This window comes from Salvia splendens, chromosome 13, assembly GCF_004379255.2.
Source record: "Salvia splendens isolate huo1 chromosome 13, SspV2, whole genome shotgun sequence".
NCBI lineage: Eukaryota > Viridiplantae > Streptophyta > Magnoliopsida > Lamiales > Lamiaceae > Salvia > Salvia splendens.
Window position 1 is genome coordinate 8213309 of NC_056044.1, and position 19586 is coordinate 8232894.

At 42.8% G+C, this 19586-nt stretch overlaps 1 protein-coding gene across 1 annotated transcript; it reads left to right on the plus strand.

The window, feature by feature from the left end:
* The first annotated feature begins 5455 nt into the window (after positions 1-5455).
* On the plus strand, positions 5456-16816 carry LOC121760433. Its single transcript, XM_042156100.1, has 7 exons — positions 5456-5778; positions 5923-6128; positions 6726-7042; positions 7393-7538; positions 7587-7735; positions 7981-8178; positions 16722-16816. Exons 1-7 carry the CDS (start codon positions 5456-5458, stop codon positions 16814-16816), a joined length of 1434 nt encoding a protein of 477 aa, XP_042012034.1.
* The last annotated feature ends 2770 nt before the right edge of the window (positions 16817-19586 follow it).

Below are 19586 nucleotides of genomic sequence, written 5' to 3' on the forward strand. Positions count from 1 at the left end.
TCGTTGAGCAAAATTATGGGATCTTATCTTTTTAGTGATTGACTTAGCTTATCATAACTGGATTTTCTTACTGATGGCTACTGCAGATGGAGTGAAGTTGTGATTTTACTGTGCAACTATCTGAATTATGTTATGAATTGCCATGAGCCATTTTCTTCCTCAGCACATACAATCTGAGTGATTCTTTTAGTTCTGTTTTTCTCCTCTTCATTTTTTCATTTTTCGTTTTTCGTTTTTCGTCACGCGGTTAATCTGAATGTACATATTGTGTAGTATAATGCGCAGTTTAGTTTCTGTAATGCATTATTTGTGATATGTAATGAACATTTATCCTGACTCGTTTAATTTAAGTTGTGCCGTGTTTCGATGTTTGGTTCACGTTTCTTGTTTTCCCTAAGGGTTTAACAAGCCTAGGGGCTAGGGTGTAGTATGTTCTAAGTCTAAAAAACGTTGTCCAAATACACGAGCTGCAGTAATTCATCTGGGGTTGCACATGCATAGCGCGTAGGTATTTTTTAAAACAGATATACATAATGTACATTTTTGTATAGTATAATGCATAGTTTAGTTTCTGTAATGCATTTTTTGTCATATGTAATGAACATTTATCCTGACCCCTTTAATTTAAGGTTTGTCGTGTTTCGATGTTTGGTGAACGATTCTTGTTTTCCCTAAGGGTTTAACAAGCCTAGGGGCTAGGGTGTAGTATGTTCTAAGTCTAAAAAATGTTGTCCAAATACACGAGCTGCAGTAATTCGTCTGGGGTTGCACATGCATAGCGCGTAGGCATTTTTTAAAACAGATATACATAATGTACATATTGTGTAGTATAATGCGTAATTTTAGTTTCTGTAATGCATTATTTGTAACACCTCTTACTCGGTTAGTTTTAACCAAATAAGTGACGTTACCTTTCGGTACGATCGATAAACAAAACCTGCCTATTTTTTTTCCAACCATTTTGCAAACACTCATCATAAAACACTATCATATAAGTAACTAAACCTGTTTCGATAGATATATACAACCCCATTAGCAAAAAGAAGGTTATAACCTTACATTTGTAACCCAACTATTTACAGATAAAAGACAACCTAAGCATGCCACGTGTAAACTCCAACTTTACCAGCAAAAAGGGGGGTAGTGACTTGACACGTGATGCTGCCAACTAACGAGTTCACTCGCTTCTATACTCTGCAAGAGGGAGGAGAAAGGGGGGTAAGCTTCGAAAAGCTCGTAGTGTAATCGCATTCCAGGATAAAACCTCTAAAACTTCAATCTATATCACTATCACAAGTAAACACTTTATTACCTGGAATGTCATACAACACATATTCAATTTATATTAGCATCAATATACAAGCTCAAAACAATGTCACCCAGTATAAGCATTCATAACAGTTTGAATCATTTAAAGGAATCACCTATATCGTTTACAAACAGTACAACATCACAATAATATAAATCGTGTAATACTTTCAATAATAACCATCTATCACCTATCAATCAGAACTATATAACACAATACAACATAACTTTACCTGAGGAAAACATAACTATTTAAAGAATTCAAAGCACAACCATATTATTTCAAAAATAGAGCCCCAAGTTATGCTTAGTGATGGACACGGGTACACGGACACTATCTGTAGCCCGATGAGGGCGTCTATCATGTACGTTCGTAACAGACACCGTAATCTTTCATATGGCCTATGCAAGACAACTGTCATATATTACCCATATAGGGTACATTTCAACAATCGATATATCATATAGACCATCGCTTCGGTTATCCAGAAGACGAGTGATCAACATGTGTGCAGTACTGTTGTCCTATGGCATGCCAACTATACCCTGTGGTTCACTCAAGCAATGGGGCACAACCCAACTATTTCATATCAACTTTCACATTATTCAACACAATCATTTTTAAGTTCTATGGCATAAGCATATGAATCACACAAACAAATAGTAATATTTATTGAAGTTAAAAGAATTAAATTCTAGAACACGCGTACACTAGCTGTACACGTCAAAAAAATGCTATTACTTGCTTAGTCAACCATGGAGGTGCCCTTTTCCCTTATCGCTTGTACTTGCACTCGGTTCACCTAATTTTTCAAACAATCACATAAACAATTTATAAATAAACACTTAAAGCACAAATATGGAAGCCAAAATATCACATCTATCTATTTCCCTTTTAGCATAAAAACCTCTATTCTCAACTTTTAAAGCTTTAAAAATATTGACTGCATTACATCATCTTCATATAATAAACTGACATAGCTCGGAGATAACTAGGGGTCGAGCCCTACACAAAAATAAACCTCTAGGTATCTATTTTAATTACAAAAAAGGTTTTCCTCAAAATTCCAAGGGATTAGGGAGTTATGAACGTTTTACTACAGCCTACCAGTTTGTGACAGATTCTGGCGACTGTTTAGCATGAATTTTTAAAAATAGCAAACGTTGATAAAATGCTCTGAAATTTTTGCAGACATCATCCCAAGACCTGATAGTATGCATAAAAACCTTTAGAACATAAATTCTAGCATGTTAAGGTGGCCGAAACTGATTAGTACAGCAGCACCAGAACAGCCTACATACAAGCTATTTTCTATTTGTGTGTCATTGGGTAATTTCTCCAAACACTTCATGTTCAACAACAAAATTATATGGTTTTAGTCAAATTATGATTCATATCCAACAATTGAAATCCCCAAATCAAGAACCCTCATTTTCGACCAAACAAAAAGAATCAAATAAAACAACATCACTACTATACTCAGAAACCTGATTGAGGAGGTTATGGAGGAAGCTAACTTCTAAATTCAACAATTTTGGAAGTGAGTTTAACAAACAATTCTGAAATTGAGAAGATCTAATGAAACTTGGAGCTTGGGGTTGGTGGTGTGTGCTACATATTCCGTGGTGGAGTGATCGGAGCTGTCACGGTGGAGGCTTGGTGGTTGAACGGAGGAAGTAGAGGCTGTTGAAAATCTTTACAGAGATGGAGGAACTTGGCGTGGAGAGAGGGAGGAAAAGAGAAAAGAGGTGACGAGAGAGAGAAGACTTAATCATCTATCCTAATTCTTTTTTTCACACACACACTACACGTATCGCTCCCCTTCCACCTCACTTATTTTTATTATTTTTTTCTTTTTCTTTATTTTATTTTCTCTTTTTCCTTTCTAATTCTTTCTAAAGTTGGGATATTACAACTCTCCCCCACTTAAAAAATTTCGTCCTCGAAATTAATACCTGACTAAAAAAGGTAGGGATATTGTTGTCTCGTCGCATCTTCCGGCTCCCAAGTAACTTCCTCTATTTTATGACTTCGCCACAATACTTTAACAAGCGTTATTCTTTTTTTTTCTAAGCTCTTTCACCTCTCTTGCTAAAATCTGAACCGGCTCTTCCTCGTATGTCAAGTCTGGTTGTATTTCAATCGATTCAGCCTGGATAACATGAAAAGGATCTGATCTATATCTTCTCAACATTGAAACATGGAACACATTATGTATCTTTTCTAGATCAGGTGGTAATACGAGTCGATATGCTACTGGACCAACACGTTTTAAAATCTCATAAGGGCCAATAAATCTCGGACTCAACTTTCCTTTCTTGCCAAATCTGAGCACTTTCTTCCAAGGAGACACTTTTAAAAACACTTTATCACCAACACAAAACATAATGTGTTTCCTCTTCAAATTTGCATAAGATTTCTGTCTGTCGGCCGCTTCCTTCAATCGATTTCTTATCAATCCGACCTTTTCTTCCGTCTCTTGTATAATTTCAGGACCCACAATCTTATTCTCACACAGCTCTGTCCAGCGTAACAGTGTTCGACATTTATAGCCATACAGTGCTTCATACGGAGCCATCTGAATACTCGATTGGTAACGGTTGTTATATGCAAATTCTACCAACGGCAAGTATTTTTCCCAACCACCTTCAAAGTAGATGACGCAACTTCTCAACATATCTTCTAGAATCTGTATTACTCGTTCTGATTGTCCATCTGTCTGTGGATGAAAAGTTGTACTAAGGTGTAGTCGAGAACCCAAGGCTTCTTGAAATTTATTCCAGAATCTCGAAGTAAAACGTGAATCTCAGTCGGATATTATCGAACTAGGCACTCCATGTAATCTCACAATTTCACTAATATAAAGCTCATCCAACTTCTCTAATGAATAATCAGTTCTTACCGCAAGAAAATGAGCTGGTTTGGTCAACCGATCAACAATCACCCAAACTGAATCTTTCTTCCGAGGTGATAAGGGCAATCCTACAACGAAATCCATCGTGATTCGATCCCACTTCCATTCTGGTATAGTGATTGATTGTAATAAACTGGACGGAACTTGATGTTCAGCTTTGACTTGTTGACATGTTAAGCACCTTGCCACATATTCTGTAATATCTCTCTTCATACCATGCCACCAATAGAATTCCCTCAAGTCACAATACATTTTATTACCTCCAGGATGTATAGAATATAAACTGTTGTGCGCTTCTTGGAGTATATCGTTCTTCACCTCTTTGTCATCTGGCACATACAATCTTCCTTTGAAATATAAGTATCCATCGGGACTTTGATCGAATCCATGTGTCTTACCTTGAGAGATCTGATCAAACTTAATCTTCACTTTATCATCATTCTTTTGAGAATCTTTAACTCGCTGAATCAAGGTCGATCTCACTCTTAATTCTGCCACAAGAGTTCCATCATCTGACATTTCCAGTCGTGCATTCATCGCTCTCAAAGCTGCAATTGATTTTCTGCTGAGTGCATCTGCCACAACATTTGCTCTACCTGGATGATAATCAATCACACAGTCATAATCTTTAAGTAACTCTACCCATCTTCTCTGCCCCAAATTAAGTTCTTTTTGTGTAAGTAGATACTTAAGACTCTTGTGATCTGTGTAGATATAACATCTTTCACCGTATAAGTAGTGTCTCCAAATCTTCAAGGCAAATACAACGGCTGCCAACTCTAGATCATGTGTGGGATAATTTCTTTCATGTGTTTTCAATTGCCTGGAAGCATAAGCAACTACCTTGCCTTCTTGCATCAATGCACAGCCTAAACCATTATGTGATGCATCACTAAATACAGTGTACTCCTTTCCCGATTCATGTTGAATTAGTACAGGTGCTTCCGTCAAAATCGACTTTAGTTTTTCAAAACTTACCTGACATTCATCGCTCCAGTTAAATGATACATTCTTCTGAAGTAAAGTAGTTATGGGCTTCGCTATAATAGAAAATCCCTTCACAAACCTGCGATAATAACCCGCTAAGCCCAGAAAACTACGAACTTCTGAAACATTTCTCGGAGGTTTCCACTGTACCACTGCTTCAGTTTTCTTCTAATTCTGAGTGTGAGGAGGTTCTTTTAGCCGATGTTGCTGTTCCTATGGCGGGGCAAGATGATATATTACGCACTATGGCAACTGCAATGCAACAGATTGCTAGGAATGCGCCACCAAGCCAATCTTCAATCATTAAACAGATGCATGAATATCACCCTGAAGAATTCAAAGGTAAGCTAGATGATAATCCAACCAAGGCCGAGTACTGGTTGGAACAGTTAGAGCGAATATTCGGCTGCATGACTTGTACATCAGATGAAAAGTTACAGGGTGCAACTGCACTTTTGAAAGAAGAGGCTCACAGGTGGTGGGCCAGTGTTGTTCATGATACTCTTCCAGACATGTTGACGTGGGATTTCTTTCTGAATAAATTTCGTGAATGCTATGTTGGGGAACAGTACATAGAAGACCGATGACAAGAATTTCTACAGTTAGTTCAAGGTAGAAGGACTGTTCAACAGTATGAGATTGAGTTCCGACATCTTTCGCGATATGCACCAGAGATAAATTATTCAGATGTGGATATGTGTCGGAAGTTCAGGAGGGATTTGAGGAGTATTATCCAGGCTGGGCTAGTTGGATTGGAGACATCAGATTTGACAAAGTTATCACACGCTGCTCGGACTCTTGAACAACTTAAAGTTACTGATAAAGTTGAAGAAGGCTCTATGAATCAAGAGAAACGACCAGCAGAATCATCTCACTCGGCTTCTCGATTCTCGGGGAAAAGATTCAGAGACTTTAGAGGTAACAGGAGTTCAGCGCCTAGCTGATTCCAAGGCCAAAGACCAAGTCAAATGTCAGAGTTTAGGCCAAGGCAACAGACAACTTCAATGGCTAGTACTGGAGGATCAGACAGAGAACCGATGTGAATGTCGAAACCTGCTAGGGACGTGCTTCTTATGTGGATCTAAGGATCATTACTACAGAGAGTGTCTGAGGGGACAAGTACCTTCTGAGACTAGATCGGCGCCAGGGGTGCAACAAGGTCGTGGAACCGGAAGGGGGTTTGGAGCAGCACGAGGATAGAGGTCAGCATCTGAGCCAATACAGAGGCCAACACCGAGAGCTCCTTCACGTGCTTATGCTATGCGGACTCACGAGAATTCTGATGATCCTGATGTTATACTTGGTACTTTTACATTATTTGATGTGCATGTTATTGCTTTGATTGATCCCGGTTCTACTTATTCATATATTTGTGATAAACTCTTAGAAGAACATAATTTACCCTTAGAAAATAGTAAATATGATATCTTAGTGTCAATCCACTGGGTATGAGTGTGGTAGTGAATCGAATTTATAGAAATTGTCCTCTAAGTGTTCAAGGATGCCTCTTATTAGCCAACCTGATGGAGTTACCGTTTCGTGAATTTGACATTATTTTGGGAATGGATTGTTTGTATGTTCACCGTGCTCTAGTTGATTGCGGTAAGAAGAGAATAATATTGTACACACTAGATGGCCATGAGGTGATAGTGGTTGGTGAGAGATCAGACTACCTTGATAATGTGATTTCTGCTACTACGGCTCGTAAGCTGGTGAGAAAGGGTTGTAAGGCATATTTAGCCTATATTCTAGATACACGAGCAGAGGATCCGAAGTTAACTGATATACCAATAGTGTCAGAATATCCTGATGTGTTTCTCAAGAGTTACCAGGTTTGCCACTAGAACGCGAGGTTGAATTTGCTATTGAGGTTATACCAGACACCACACCGATATCAATGGCTCCTTATAGAATGGCTCCGACAGAATTGAAAGAGTTGAAAGCCCAACTTCAAGAATTACTTGATCGATGGTTTATACGGCCGAGTGTATCACCTTGGGGAGCGCCAGTGTTGTTTGTGAAAAAGAAAGATGGATCATTCAGACTATGTATCAATTATCGATAGTTGAATAAGGTAACTGTTAAAAACAAATATCCTTTACCTAGAATTGATGATTTATTTGATCAACTGAAGGGAGCAAACATATTTTCGTAGATTGATCTGCGATTAGGTTATTACCAGTTGAAGGTGAAAGTTGATGTGTTTAAAATGACTTTCAGAACTCGTTATGACCATTATGAATTCAAAGTTATGCCTTTTGGGTTGACGAATGCCCCAGCTGCTTTTATGGATTTGATGAATCGAGTTTTTCAACCATACCTTGATCAGTTTGTAATTGTGTTTATTTATGACATATGTGTGTATTCTAAAACTAGGAATGATCATGAACAACATCTGAAGATTGTCTTACAAGTTTTGAGAAATAAGCAGTTGTATGCAAAACTCAGTAAATGTGAATTTTGCCTGTCAGAAGTTGCGTTTTTGGGTTTAGGGTTTAGGTTGTGTATTGATGCAAGAAGGCAAGGTAGTCACTTATGCTTCCAGGCAATTGAAAACACATGAGAGAAATTATCCCACACATGATCTAGAGTTGGCAGTTGTTGTATTTACCTTGAAGATTTGGAGACACTACTTATACGGTGAAAGATGTTATATCTACACAGATCACAAGAGTCTTAAGCATCTACTTACACAAAAAGAACTTAATTTGAGGCAGAGAAGATGGGTAGAGTTACTTAAAGATTATGATTGTGATTGATTATCATCCAGGTAGAGCAAATGTTGTGGCAGACGCACTCAGCAGAAAATCAATTGCAGCTTTGAGAGCGATGAATGGACGACTGGAAATGTCAAATGATGGAAATCTAGTGGCAGAACTAAGAGTGAGATCGACACTGATTCAGCGAGTTAAAAATTCTCAAAAGAATGATGATAAAATGAAGATTAAGTTCGATCAGATCTCTCAAGGTAAGTAAGACACATGGATTCGATCAAAGTCCCGATGGATACTTATATTTCAAAGGAAGATTGCATGTGCCAGATGACAAAGAGGTGAAGAACGATATACTCCAAGAAGCGCACAACAGTTTATATTCTATACATCCCGGAGGTAATAAAATATATCGTGACTTGAGGAAATTCTATTGGTGGCATGGTATGAAGAGAGATATTACAGAATATGTGGCAAGGTGCTTAACATGTCTACAAGTCAAAGCTGAACATCACGTTCCGTCCGGTTTATTACAATCAATCACTATACCAGAATGGAAGTGGGATCGAATCACGATGGATTTCGTTGTGGGATTGCCCTTATCACCTCAGAAGAAAGATTCAGTTTGGGATTGTTGATCGGTTGACCAAATCAACTCATTTTCTTGCCGTAAGAACTGATTATTCATTAGAGAAGTTGGCTAAGCTTTATATTAGTGAAATTGTGAGATTACATGGAGTGCCTAGTTCGATAATATCTGATAAGTCGTATTCTAGGCCTTGGTTACTGGTCAGTATAATGTGCATAATTGGAATATATCTGCAAAACAGTTGCTAAAGTGTGCAGGGAAAGTGTTCTAGCCAGTATGGGAATTTTCGGATAATTCAGGTGAAAAGGGCGTCAGTAGAGTGCAATACTGACCAGGATGCATGCCAAAAAGGCTCGAGATGGAGAAGAAGGATAGCTGGGAAGATCAGCCGCAAGCAAGGGGCAAAAGAGTCATTTCATGAAGAGAGTCTACCCTAAAAATTAAGGGAGGCCTCCCTATAAAAGGAAATCACTTGGAGAGAGAATCATCATCAATTAGTTCATCACTTCTACGCTTAGTTAGAAACCTCTCTTCGGTAGATCGGTCCCTCAGCATTATCCTTCATATTCTCATTCCTCGCCACAGCCATGGTCACCTGGAGCTCATCAGTTCGCCGGAGTTCCACATCCTCTCGTTCCAGTCAGCGTGTATCGTAGTGTCAGCAGTTTCATCGCCCGGAGTGGCAAAACAATCTTACTTGCTTTCGTAGTTAATCTTACTTGTTTTTCTTACGTTGGATATGTTACGTTTTTCAATACTTTCTGACTTCGAAGTATTTTGGTTGAGATCCAAACGTTTATGATATGAAGTTGTTTTTATGCATCGGTTCCTGTTTGATTCTGTTTCTTTCTGCCTAGATAGCTTAGATCTAGTTGTTACGGTAATTTCCAAGTATTGCGAGCATGTTTTCATTTCCGAATTGATGGATCTGAGTTCATGAGTTTAGATAGCTGTTAGATTTTAGATCTGAAATGGTTAAGTGTGAAAACCTAGTTTACGTGATTTCTGCCACCTTGCATGTCACCCAGTAAGCGTAATTTCAGTTTCGTAGTTTAATCTTTTGATTTGGAGTTTAGATTGTAGATCTGTTCTTGTGGAGTTTGTTAACCTGAAATTCTCGTTCATGGAATCTGAGTTGTTTGATTTGTGTTCATACTTGTTGGAGAAGACAATGTCCACATCCAAATTTGGGACCACTTTTACTTTTTAGTTACTTTTTGCTTTTGTCCTTTACTTTTCTCTACTTTTTCTGCTGGTACCCTACAGATCTGTCAGCCTAGTCACCTAACTACCACTTATTCTCTGATATGTCGTTTCGCCTTTTATAGTAACCCCGTACCTCCCACATAATTTCTGAAACATAATGTCCCTCACTCTCACGTACACAGCCGCTTATCAATCATCATTCACCCCTCCTCGTCAGTAGAGTACCATCTTAAATTCTTGCCTAGTTAGAGTCTCAACCCAAAGCGTGGTAGCTAACCAACCTTTCCAGAATATTACCACAATTACCAAAGCGCATTCATCTCTGTGGGATTCGACCCTTACATCCACTATACTAGTCAGTAGAAGTGGGTTGAGGAATTATTGATAGCCAGGTTCAGGATTAGCTGGGGTTTCCATCCTGATCAGTAGGATACAACATTCGCTTGACGCGACACCTGCAACACCTTGGCTCTATCAAATGGCACCGTTGCCGGGGATGAATGGTGTTATTCACCGTTATTGTGTGTGATACTTTGGCGTATATATTGTTCATAATTTTTTTCCTTTCTTTTTCTTTCAGTTTATGAGAAGCAGCTCGGCTCCTGACCAGTGGAGACCGAAATTATTTCCGTGAGGGACTATACTCGTGACCACTCGTTCTGACCTGTCGACAGCCCTGTCTGACCTAGGTACGAGTAGTGACGAAGAGCAAGACACCATAGAGGGAGGAATACCAGAACAAGTACTACAGTTGGAGGGTAACTCGAGGAGAATGGCTGCCCAAGGAGATGATGATCCAGAGATCGGGACACTGAACGTGCATGCCGAAGGAGAACCACCGCAAGCTATAGTAGTCACCCCGGGGTAGACAGCTTGTGATGTAAAGCCCCATGTTATTGCAATTCTGCCCACGTACTACGGGAAAAGCTATGAAGGCCCCTACGAATTCCTTCATGAGTTTTGTAAGATTTGTAGGGCACAGAGAAGCCAATAGGAGCGACAGAGGATGACTACAGATTGAAGGCTTTGCCGTTCGTTCTAAAAGGGGAGGCTAACACCTGGTTCATGCGATTGCCCCCCAATTCCATAGAGAGTTGGGCAGATTTCAAGTCAGCTTTTTTAGGCGAATTTTTTCCGTCATCTAAGACGAGTGCGCTGAAGAGAGAGATAACCAGTGTGAAGCAAGGTTACGATGAACCCTTGAGTGATTATTGGGCAAAGTATATGAGCCTTTCGGATGCATGTCCAAACCATCGTATGGCGGATAAAGAAATACATCACACCTTTTATGAGGGGATGAACAAGGCGACAAAGGATCTGGCAAACTCTTCGTCAGGAGAAAGTTTCACGCAGTTAAGGGTCAGTGAAGCTAAGAGGGTCCTAGGGAGACTCTTGAGCGCAAAGAAGGAGTACGACAATTCAAGATATGGTTACAGCAGGGAAAGGATTGCGAGTGCCTTGTCTACTGACCAGGAGCATAAGATAGAGCAGAAGAAGGATTTGAAGATGGACGAATTGAAGAAGACACTCCTAAGCGCGATCAAGAAGAACGCACCACCAACTTCCCCAGCTGGGAACTACAAGGGTGCGAAACAGGGAAACCAAGGACCGAGCTATGATCAGCCTAATAACTTCGAGAATATGGAGCAAGTCAATGCTGTTGGGTACTATAATTCTAGTGGGCATTGGATCCAGGGGAGACAACGGGACGCACCATGGAGGGACCATCCGAATTTTCGATGGGGAGATGGGAACCAAAATCAAAACCAAGGTCCAAGTCAGAATCAATACCACCCTCGCCCGAACCAAAATACCAACCGTGGCCCAGAAAATCCCAACAACTAGTTCAACTGGTCAGGAAGGAACCAACAACCCCACAGTCAACAACCTCAAAACCAACCCCCACAAAACCAGAGACCAAACCCTGTCTATGTACCATCCCACGAGAGAAACTTCCAAAATTACCCGAATCAGCCTAATAAAGGTTCCCAACATCAGCAGAACCAGAACCAGTTCCAAAACCAGGCCCAGTATCAAAACCAAAACCAAAATCAATATCACCAAGACTAGTACAACCCTCCAGGCAATGCAACCCTCCTGGCCAGTATAACCATTACCCACCTAACCAAAACCAGCAAAACTTCCAAAATTTCCAGCCCAACCAGAACCCTCAGTATAACCAGCACCAAGGACCAAATCAGTCCCAATATCCTAACAGGTCAAGACGATCTATGGAGGACATGATGGGAGAACTGCTCGCTTCACAGCAGACTATCAAGGGTGAATTGCAATCCAACAATGAAGTGGTGCAGGGGATGCAGAGTGCCCAGAAGGAACATAAGGCGAATATTGATATTATGAATAGGCAGTTGGCCCAGCTGGCCAGTTCGATGGGTGAAATGAAAGGGAATTCCGGGAAACTCCCATCTACAGTCCATGTACCTGAAAAGGCAAATGTGAGCAAGGTCACATTACGGTCCGGTACAACCTATGAAGGACCCCAACCGAAAAAGTCCAGTGGAGAACCTAGTGGGACGAAGGTGCTGAGAAACGTTGTCTCGGAAGAGGAGCTACGCAGACCTCTACCCCAAATGCAGGATCCATTTTTCTTGGATGAGGAACCAGCGAGAAACGATGAAACCGGAGGCATGCAACCCAAGGTGGACTCGCCTAAGGAAAAGGGACCGACGAAAGAGACTCCAGCCCAGAATGTACCCAAGGAAAACTCCGGAAAGGCTGTTGAAGAGGAGAAAGGAAAGAAACCGTTCCCTTACCGTTTCGTGACCAAAAGGAAGAAAGAGAACCCAGTGGACTACATGTCGATTTTTGAGAAGCTGGATGTTACCATACCATTCCTCCAGGCCGTGAAGCTACCCCCACTTGGGAAATTCATTAAAGAGTTCATAGCCTGGAAAGCCCAGGAGGAGGGAAAGATCATGGTGGAAGGGATAGCATCAGCAATTGTGCAGGAAAAGCTACCACCCAAGAGAGCCGATCCAGGTATGTTTACTTTGCATATAACTATAGGAGATGTAAAAGTCGAGCATGCAATGTGTGACCTGGGAGCTTCTATTAATGTTATGCCTTTGTCAATCTATAACCGGCTGAAGGGAGTGACGTTGTCAAACACTAGGATGTTGATCCAACTGGCTGATAGATCATGTATAAGTCCCGAGGGTATGTTAGAGAATGTGTTTGTGAGAGTACATGATTTTACTTATCCTGCTGACTTTTACGTGATCAAGATGGGTGAGTCTGAAACTAGGGAGTCAAGCGGTATATTGTTAGGAAGGCCATTTCTTAGGACAGCCAAGACGATTGTAGATATGGCTGAGGGAACAATTTGCATTGATTTTCATGGAGAGAAGTTTACCTTTGATATCAATGAGGCCATGAAAAAGCCTATCGATTCTAAAAATCTATGCTATGTTGATGTAATTGACCCCTTAGTCCAAGATTTTCTTGAGACTGAATTATTGCAGGAGAAACTCCAAGCTTTAGATGTATATGGGCAGGCTGATGTGGAAGCGGTTGCATGGTGCGATCTGATCAGTAGCCAATAACTGACGAAGAGATAGAAGGAGCAATTAAGGATTTCTGCCAGAAATAGGAATTTATTGGAGCTACAGTGGCTCAGCTACCAGTCAGTACAGATGAAGTTTCAAATGAAGAGTTGGAAAAGGAGGGGGATGCTGCAAGAAGCATTCTGCCGGCTGACATACTTCCCCCACAAGTTGAATTGAAGAAGCTGCCGGCGAATCTAAAGTATGCCTTCCTAGGGGAGGAAAACTCGTACCCGGTGATCATTAGCAGCAGCCTGACGCAAGAACAAGAAGCAAGGCTACTGACCGTCCTAGGGAGGAACAAAAAAGCAATTGGATGGAGCCTTACAGATTGGGTGGGAATAAGCCCCGACGTCTGCATGCATCATATTAGGCTAGAAGAGGGAGCGAAAGCACATCGTGACTCGCAGAGGAAGGTGAATCCCTACATGCGGGAGGAAATATTGAAGGAAATCTTAAAGTTGCTGTCATTGGGGATTATCTACTCGGTGCCCGATAGCGAGTGGGTCAGCCCTATACACATGGTTCCCAAGAAGTCTGGGATTCAGTTGGTTCAAAATGAGAGGAATGAGCTGATACCGACAAGGCTAGTCACTGGTTGGCGGATGTGCATAGACTACCGCAAACTGAACGCCGCAACCAGGAAAGACCACTTCCCCCTACTGTTCATCGATCAGATGTTGGAGCGACTGGCTGGGAAGAAGTACTTTTGTTTTTTGGATGGGTACAGCGGGGTATTTCAGATCTACGTGGACCCTGAAGACCAGGATAAAACTACCTTCACCTGCCCATTTGGAACCTATGCGTACAGACGCATGCCGTTCGGTCTTTGCAACGCTCCGGGAACATTTCAGCGATGCATGATGAGCATATTTTTCGATCTGATCGAGGAGTGCATAGAAATATTCATGGATGACTTTACAGTCTACGGAGACTCCTTCGATTCATGCCTTCATCACTTAGACGTAGTTCTGGAGAGGTATCAGGCAAAGAGCCTAGTCTTGAATTTTGAGAAGTGTCATTTCATGGTCACAGAGGGCATCGTCCTAGGGCACGTGGAGTCAGAGAGAGGTATCCAGGTGGATCAAGCCAAGGTGGACGACATTTCCAAACTGCCTTTCCCTACTGACCAGAAGGGGATAAGGGGTTTTCTGGGGCATGCAGGATTTTATCGACGATTTATAAAGACTTCGCCAAAATCGCCCAGCCCCTTACCAGACTTCTTCAAAACGAAGTGGAATTCAATTTTGATGAACAGTGCAAGACTGCTTTCAACCTTCTCAAAGAGAAGCTGATATCTGCACCAATTATTCGGGCTCCTGACTGGGATCATCCGTTCGAAGTGATGTGTGATGCCAGCGATTACGCGGTGGGAGCTGTGATGGGTCAGAAGATCGAGGGAAAAAGGTATGTGACCTTTTATGCATCTAAGACATTGAATCAAGCTCAAAGAAATTATGATACCACGGAGAAGGAGATGCTAGTCGTGGTATATTCATTCGAGAAGTTTCGGCAGTACTTGTTGGGATCCAAGGTCATCGTCTATACTGACCATGCGGCCATTAAGTACCTGATTGCCAAGAAAGAATCAAAACCCCGCTTGAGAATAAAGTTGCGGATCATTTGAGCAGGATAATGTAGGATGAGAATAGCGAGGAGGTGCGAGATCGATTCCCGAAAGAGCACTTGTGTGAAGTGATTTTCGCCGCCAGAAAAATTGACTGGGAAGAAGTGATGAAGCTTACTGGCCAGGATATGACAGAGAAATGAAAGGAAAAAGTAGGGCAGGAGCCATGGTATGCGGACCTAGCCAACTACTTAGTTTCAGGAGAGCTTCCAGAAGTTCCGAACGTCACTAAGGCTCAAAGAATGAAGATCAAGAGTGAGGTAAAATACTACATTTGGGACGACCCGTATCTCTGGAGGGTAGGAGCAGATCAAGTGATAAGAAGGTGCATTCCTGACTGGGAGCAGAGAGACGTATTGACACATTGCCACTCTTTGGCATGTGGAGGACATTCGGTCCCAAGAAAACGGCAAGAAAGATTCTGGATAGCGGATTTTATTGGCCAACCCTCAACAAATATGCCTACGAGTTTTGTAGAAGTTGTGAGCGTTGTCAACTAACCGGTGGAATATCAGCACGAGATGAAATGCCACAAGTCCCGATCATTATTTGTGAGTTGTTCGACATATGGGGGATGGATTTCATAGGGCCTTTTCCCTCGTCGTATGAGAACTTGTATATCTTAGTTGCAGTTGACTACGTCTCCAAGTGGGTAGAAGCCAAGGCCATGAACACGTGTGAAGCAAGAGAGGTTGCCAAGTTCCTCAAAAGTAACATTTTCAGTCAGTTCGGAGTACCAAGGGCCATAATATCTGATCAAGGCACCCATTTCTGTAACCGCACCATCGAAGCCTTGATGAAGAAGTACGGTGTGCACCACAGATTATCTAGCCCCTACCACCCGCAAGCAAACGGCCAAGCAGAGATCTCTAACCGAGAGATAAAGAAGATTCTAGAAAAAACCGTCAATCCTTCTAGGAAGGACTGGAGTATGAGGTTAGAGGATGCTCTATGGGCATATCGGACAGCCTATAAAACTCCCATAGGAATGTCTCCATACAGAATCGTTTTCGGAAAGATGTGCCACTTACCCATTGGAATTGAGCACCGAGCATACTGGGCAGTACAGCAAGTAAATGTGGATGCTACAGCCTGTGAAGAGGAAAGGAAGCTGCAGTTGCAGGAGTTAGAGAAACTTAGATTGGAGTCGTTCGACTCAGCCATGTGGTACAAAGAGAGAACTAAATTGTGGCACGACAGAAATCTGAGGACCAAGGATCTCCATGATGGCCAGAAAGTACTACTCTTCCAGTCAAGATTGAAGCTCATGCCTGGAAAGCTCAAGTCGAAGTGGACAGGGCCTTATGTTATCACCGCACTCCGTTCTAATGGAGCAGTGGAGATTTCAGGGAGTCTTCCTAACTCTGAACCTTTTATCGTTAATGGACATAGGCTAAAAGTATTTAGGGACAACAGTGATGTGGCTGTGGTGGATGAGATTCCACTGCAACCACATACTCAGGTTTCATACTAACCGGTAGGACAGGGATTGGAATTCCACTTGGCTAGCTCCTTTTAGTGTGATTTACATATGCTGGCACAGTAGAATTCCAATTTTCCTTAAAGAGATGTAAATATGGTAAATATGTGGTAGTTAATTAATTTAAACCGTTGCATGCAAGTTAATTTTAAGAAAACCCAAAAAATATTTTTCGGACCTCAAATATTAATTGGGAGTACGTACTGACCACCAGCATACCCATTTGGTGAAACTCCCAATTTTATTTAAGTGTCTATTTCACTTTGTTTCTAATCTAGGAAAATATAGGGGGAAATCATTAAGGGACGAAGTTTGAATTTGGGGGTTTGTTGCAGCTTTGCAGGGGGACAGCGACTGGGAAGGCGCGTGTGCAGAGAAAGAGAGACGACGTCCAATCAGGGGGCAGAGCTCTCAACCGTCTCCCATATGAATCGGCGTGACCTGGAAACCCTCACCTGCCTTTTCCACCCTCATAATCAAACCGTCTATCCCATTTCACGTCACAAACCCTTACCTCCATCCCTCTCTCCAGAAATTTCCACCATTCTCTCCACAAAAACCAACACCCGCATTACCACCAGAAATTTACCGAATTAAGCCATGGGAAAGAAGAAATGGGCGAAGAAAATCACCAGCGAGAAACCTACTTCAAACCGTAGAGAAGAAACCCCAGAATTGCAGCCGACAATGGAAGAGCGGCCACTGAACCCACAACCACCAGAGCCGATTCCTCAGGCTCCGACGATGGTTTCTTTAGACGTAATGACGGAGTTCCTTCGACAGCAGGACCCAAGTCGAGATTGGGCGGCTGAGTTGGCCGGTTTTAGCCGAATCGGGGGCAAATGGAACATGACCGGAGAAACCCCAGCAGTACCTGCATCAGAACCGAATGTGCAACCCACAACACAACCATCCACTTCCATTCCGACTTCATCAACAATTGCACTGGAAAGGGAACCTCCCTCGGCGACCGAACCCTCGGAATCCGCCCAAACTCCCCAAGGAAGTGACTCAATGGATGTTGACCCCATCTCTGCCTATTACGACTCCGAACCAGAGGAAAGGGAGGCGGGAAGAAGAAAGGAGGAAAAGAGCCAGAAGGTAGGCGATGAACCAGAGAAAACGCTGACAGCGGAGCCCATTCCCCAAGAAACGACGAGGGAAGAGATAGATTTAAATGAGACGGTCAGAAAGCAGGGCCTAATGATTGATGAAGAATTTCAGGCTCTTCTGGATGAGGTAAATCGGACGGAAGATGGTACCGCCACGATGGCTGAGGGTCTAGACCTCGCATCAAGGGCAGTAGAAGAGGGTGGGAAAGACGATGGAGAGAACAACTCAGAAGGCCTAGCCGAACGACCAGTAGACGAAGTGGTGGGAGGCCAGACTAGAGAAGAAGGGACAGAGTCAACAACTCCCCAGACAGAGGCGGGGAAGAGTGATGTGCATATTGAGGAGGAGGAAACAGTAGCAAGAACAGAGGTACCCGGACCAGTGGCACCGCCAGTGATAAAACCAAAAGCTGTCAAGAGGAAGTTGGTGTTGAAGGACGACCCTAGGGCAGAACAGCCGAAGCCGAAGAGGATGTCGCAAAGATGCTTAGGGAAGTGGGCATCCAGTAAAGCAAAGGTAAACACGGCGGTAGATCCGGTGGAGATTTTAAGTGAAGAGGAAGGGACCACTCCCACAAAACTTGGGGAGGGATCCTTACCCACTACTGATTTGGAGGATACTGCGGTGGCAACCGAAGCGGTCTCCCAAACGCCAAGTGACCAGGGCGAAGAGACGACACAGATGGCTGAGGGGCCGGACCTCGCATCTGCACCAGCCGGTCACGTCGAGCCGAGAACTGAAGGTACTCGTATCAGTACTGAGACCCGACCCTCTACCCCAGACCAGCCTTCAACACACGCTGAGAAGGAACCGGAAGACGAGCGAGATAGTGATGAGGACAGACACCGTGCAGAGAGAAAATGGAAAGGGAAGGCCCCTATGAAGAAGAAGCCCAGCAACAAGAAGCCACGTACAGTGAACACTGGCATAGTCATTACTGAGTCAGTTCAGCGAGCCCAGGAACACCGGAGGGAACAGAGTGATAGTGAATACGCTGTCAGTGAAGAGTCAGAATCGGACAGCGACATTTCCTTGGAGAATGAGGAGTACAGTGAGCAACAGCTCCCGCATGATCATCGGGAGCTAGTACATCCCCCGGTAGAGAGACTGAGGTACCGACGCTGGATAGTGGACCTTACTGAAGATCTAGTGGAGGAGATGGAGTTATTCGACTCTAAGAAGCTACAAAAGGTTTTCGATAGCAAGGATGAAGGGAGTAAGCAAGTGAAGAGCGGAAAGGTACTTCATATTCCTTCTTTAGATGAGTTGGGTGCCCGCGAACAGTTTCTCTCTTATTTGCATGCGTTAGGATTCGAATGGTTATTGGAGAATGGGAACCCGAATATCAGTGTTGGGCTAGCAAAGGAGTTCTTTACTACATTCATATTTAGGTCACCACAGATTTGGACAAGGTTTCTATTAGCTTTCGGTTGTTTGGAGGAGAGATAAGCATGAATCTGATTGAATGGACAGTACGTTTGGGGATGTGTAGTCTGGAGGAGGCGATAGGATCGGAGTGGCGGAGCATGGAATGGGGAATTCCACGTAGACACGTAGACTTCGAGCCCCAGGAGGCATGGGAGGAATTAACTCACCCGGCCGCTGGGAAGTTTGCATCCACTCTCTCTCGCTCCATCCATTTCAATAACCTAATCCTACGCCTAGTACAACTCCACTTGGACTTCAATTTGTTGGGGCAGTCGAACTCCGTTGTACAAACGTCAATGACAGAGTTATACCTTCTTTGGTGCGCTAAGCGCAGAAGGAAGTTACATCTGGGTTTTTGGACTGCTTACCAATGCCATCTAATTGCCACCCATCCAGCGAGAAATCTCACCCTCTGCCATATCTTGGGAGTGTTCGTCAGAAACAACATCATCATCACAGAGGCTGAAGGCTTATCCCCCCAAATCATGGTAGATCCCCTGGGTTGTTTGATACCCCATTCTTCGTCCGAACGAATGCTGTTTACATGAGGCAATGAGTACCGCGTTTTTACGTGATGGGTGGGGAAGCTATACCGACTGGGAGAACTACAGCAAGCCAGGGAACACAAGATCAAGAACAGAGGCAGGAGAGATTAGAGA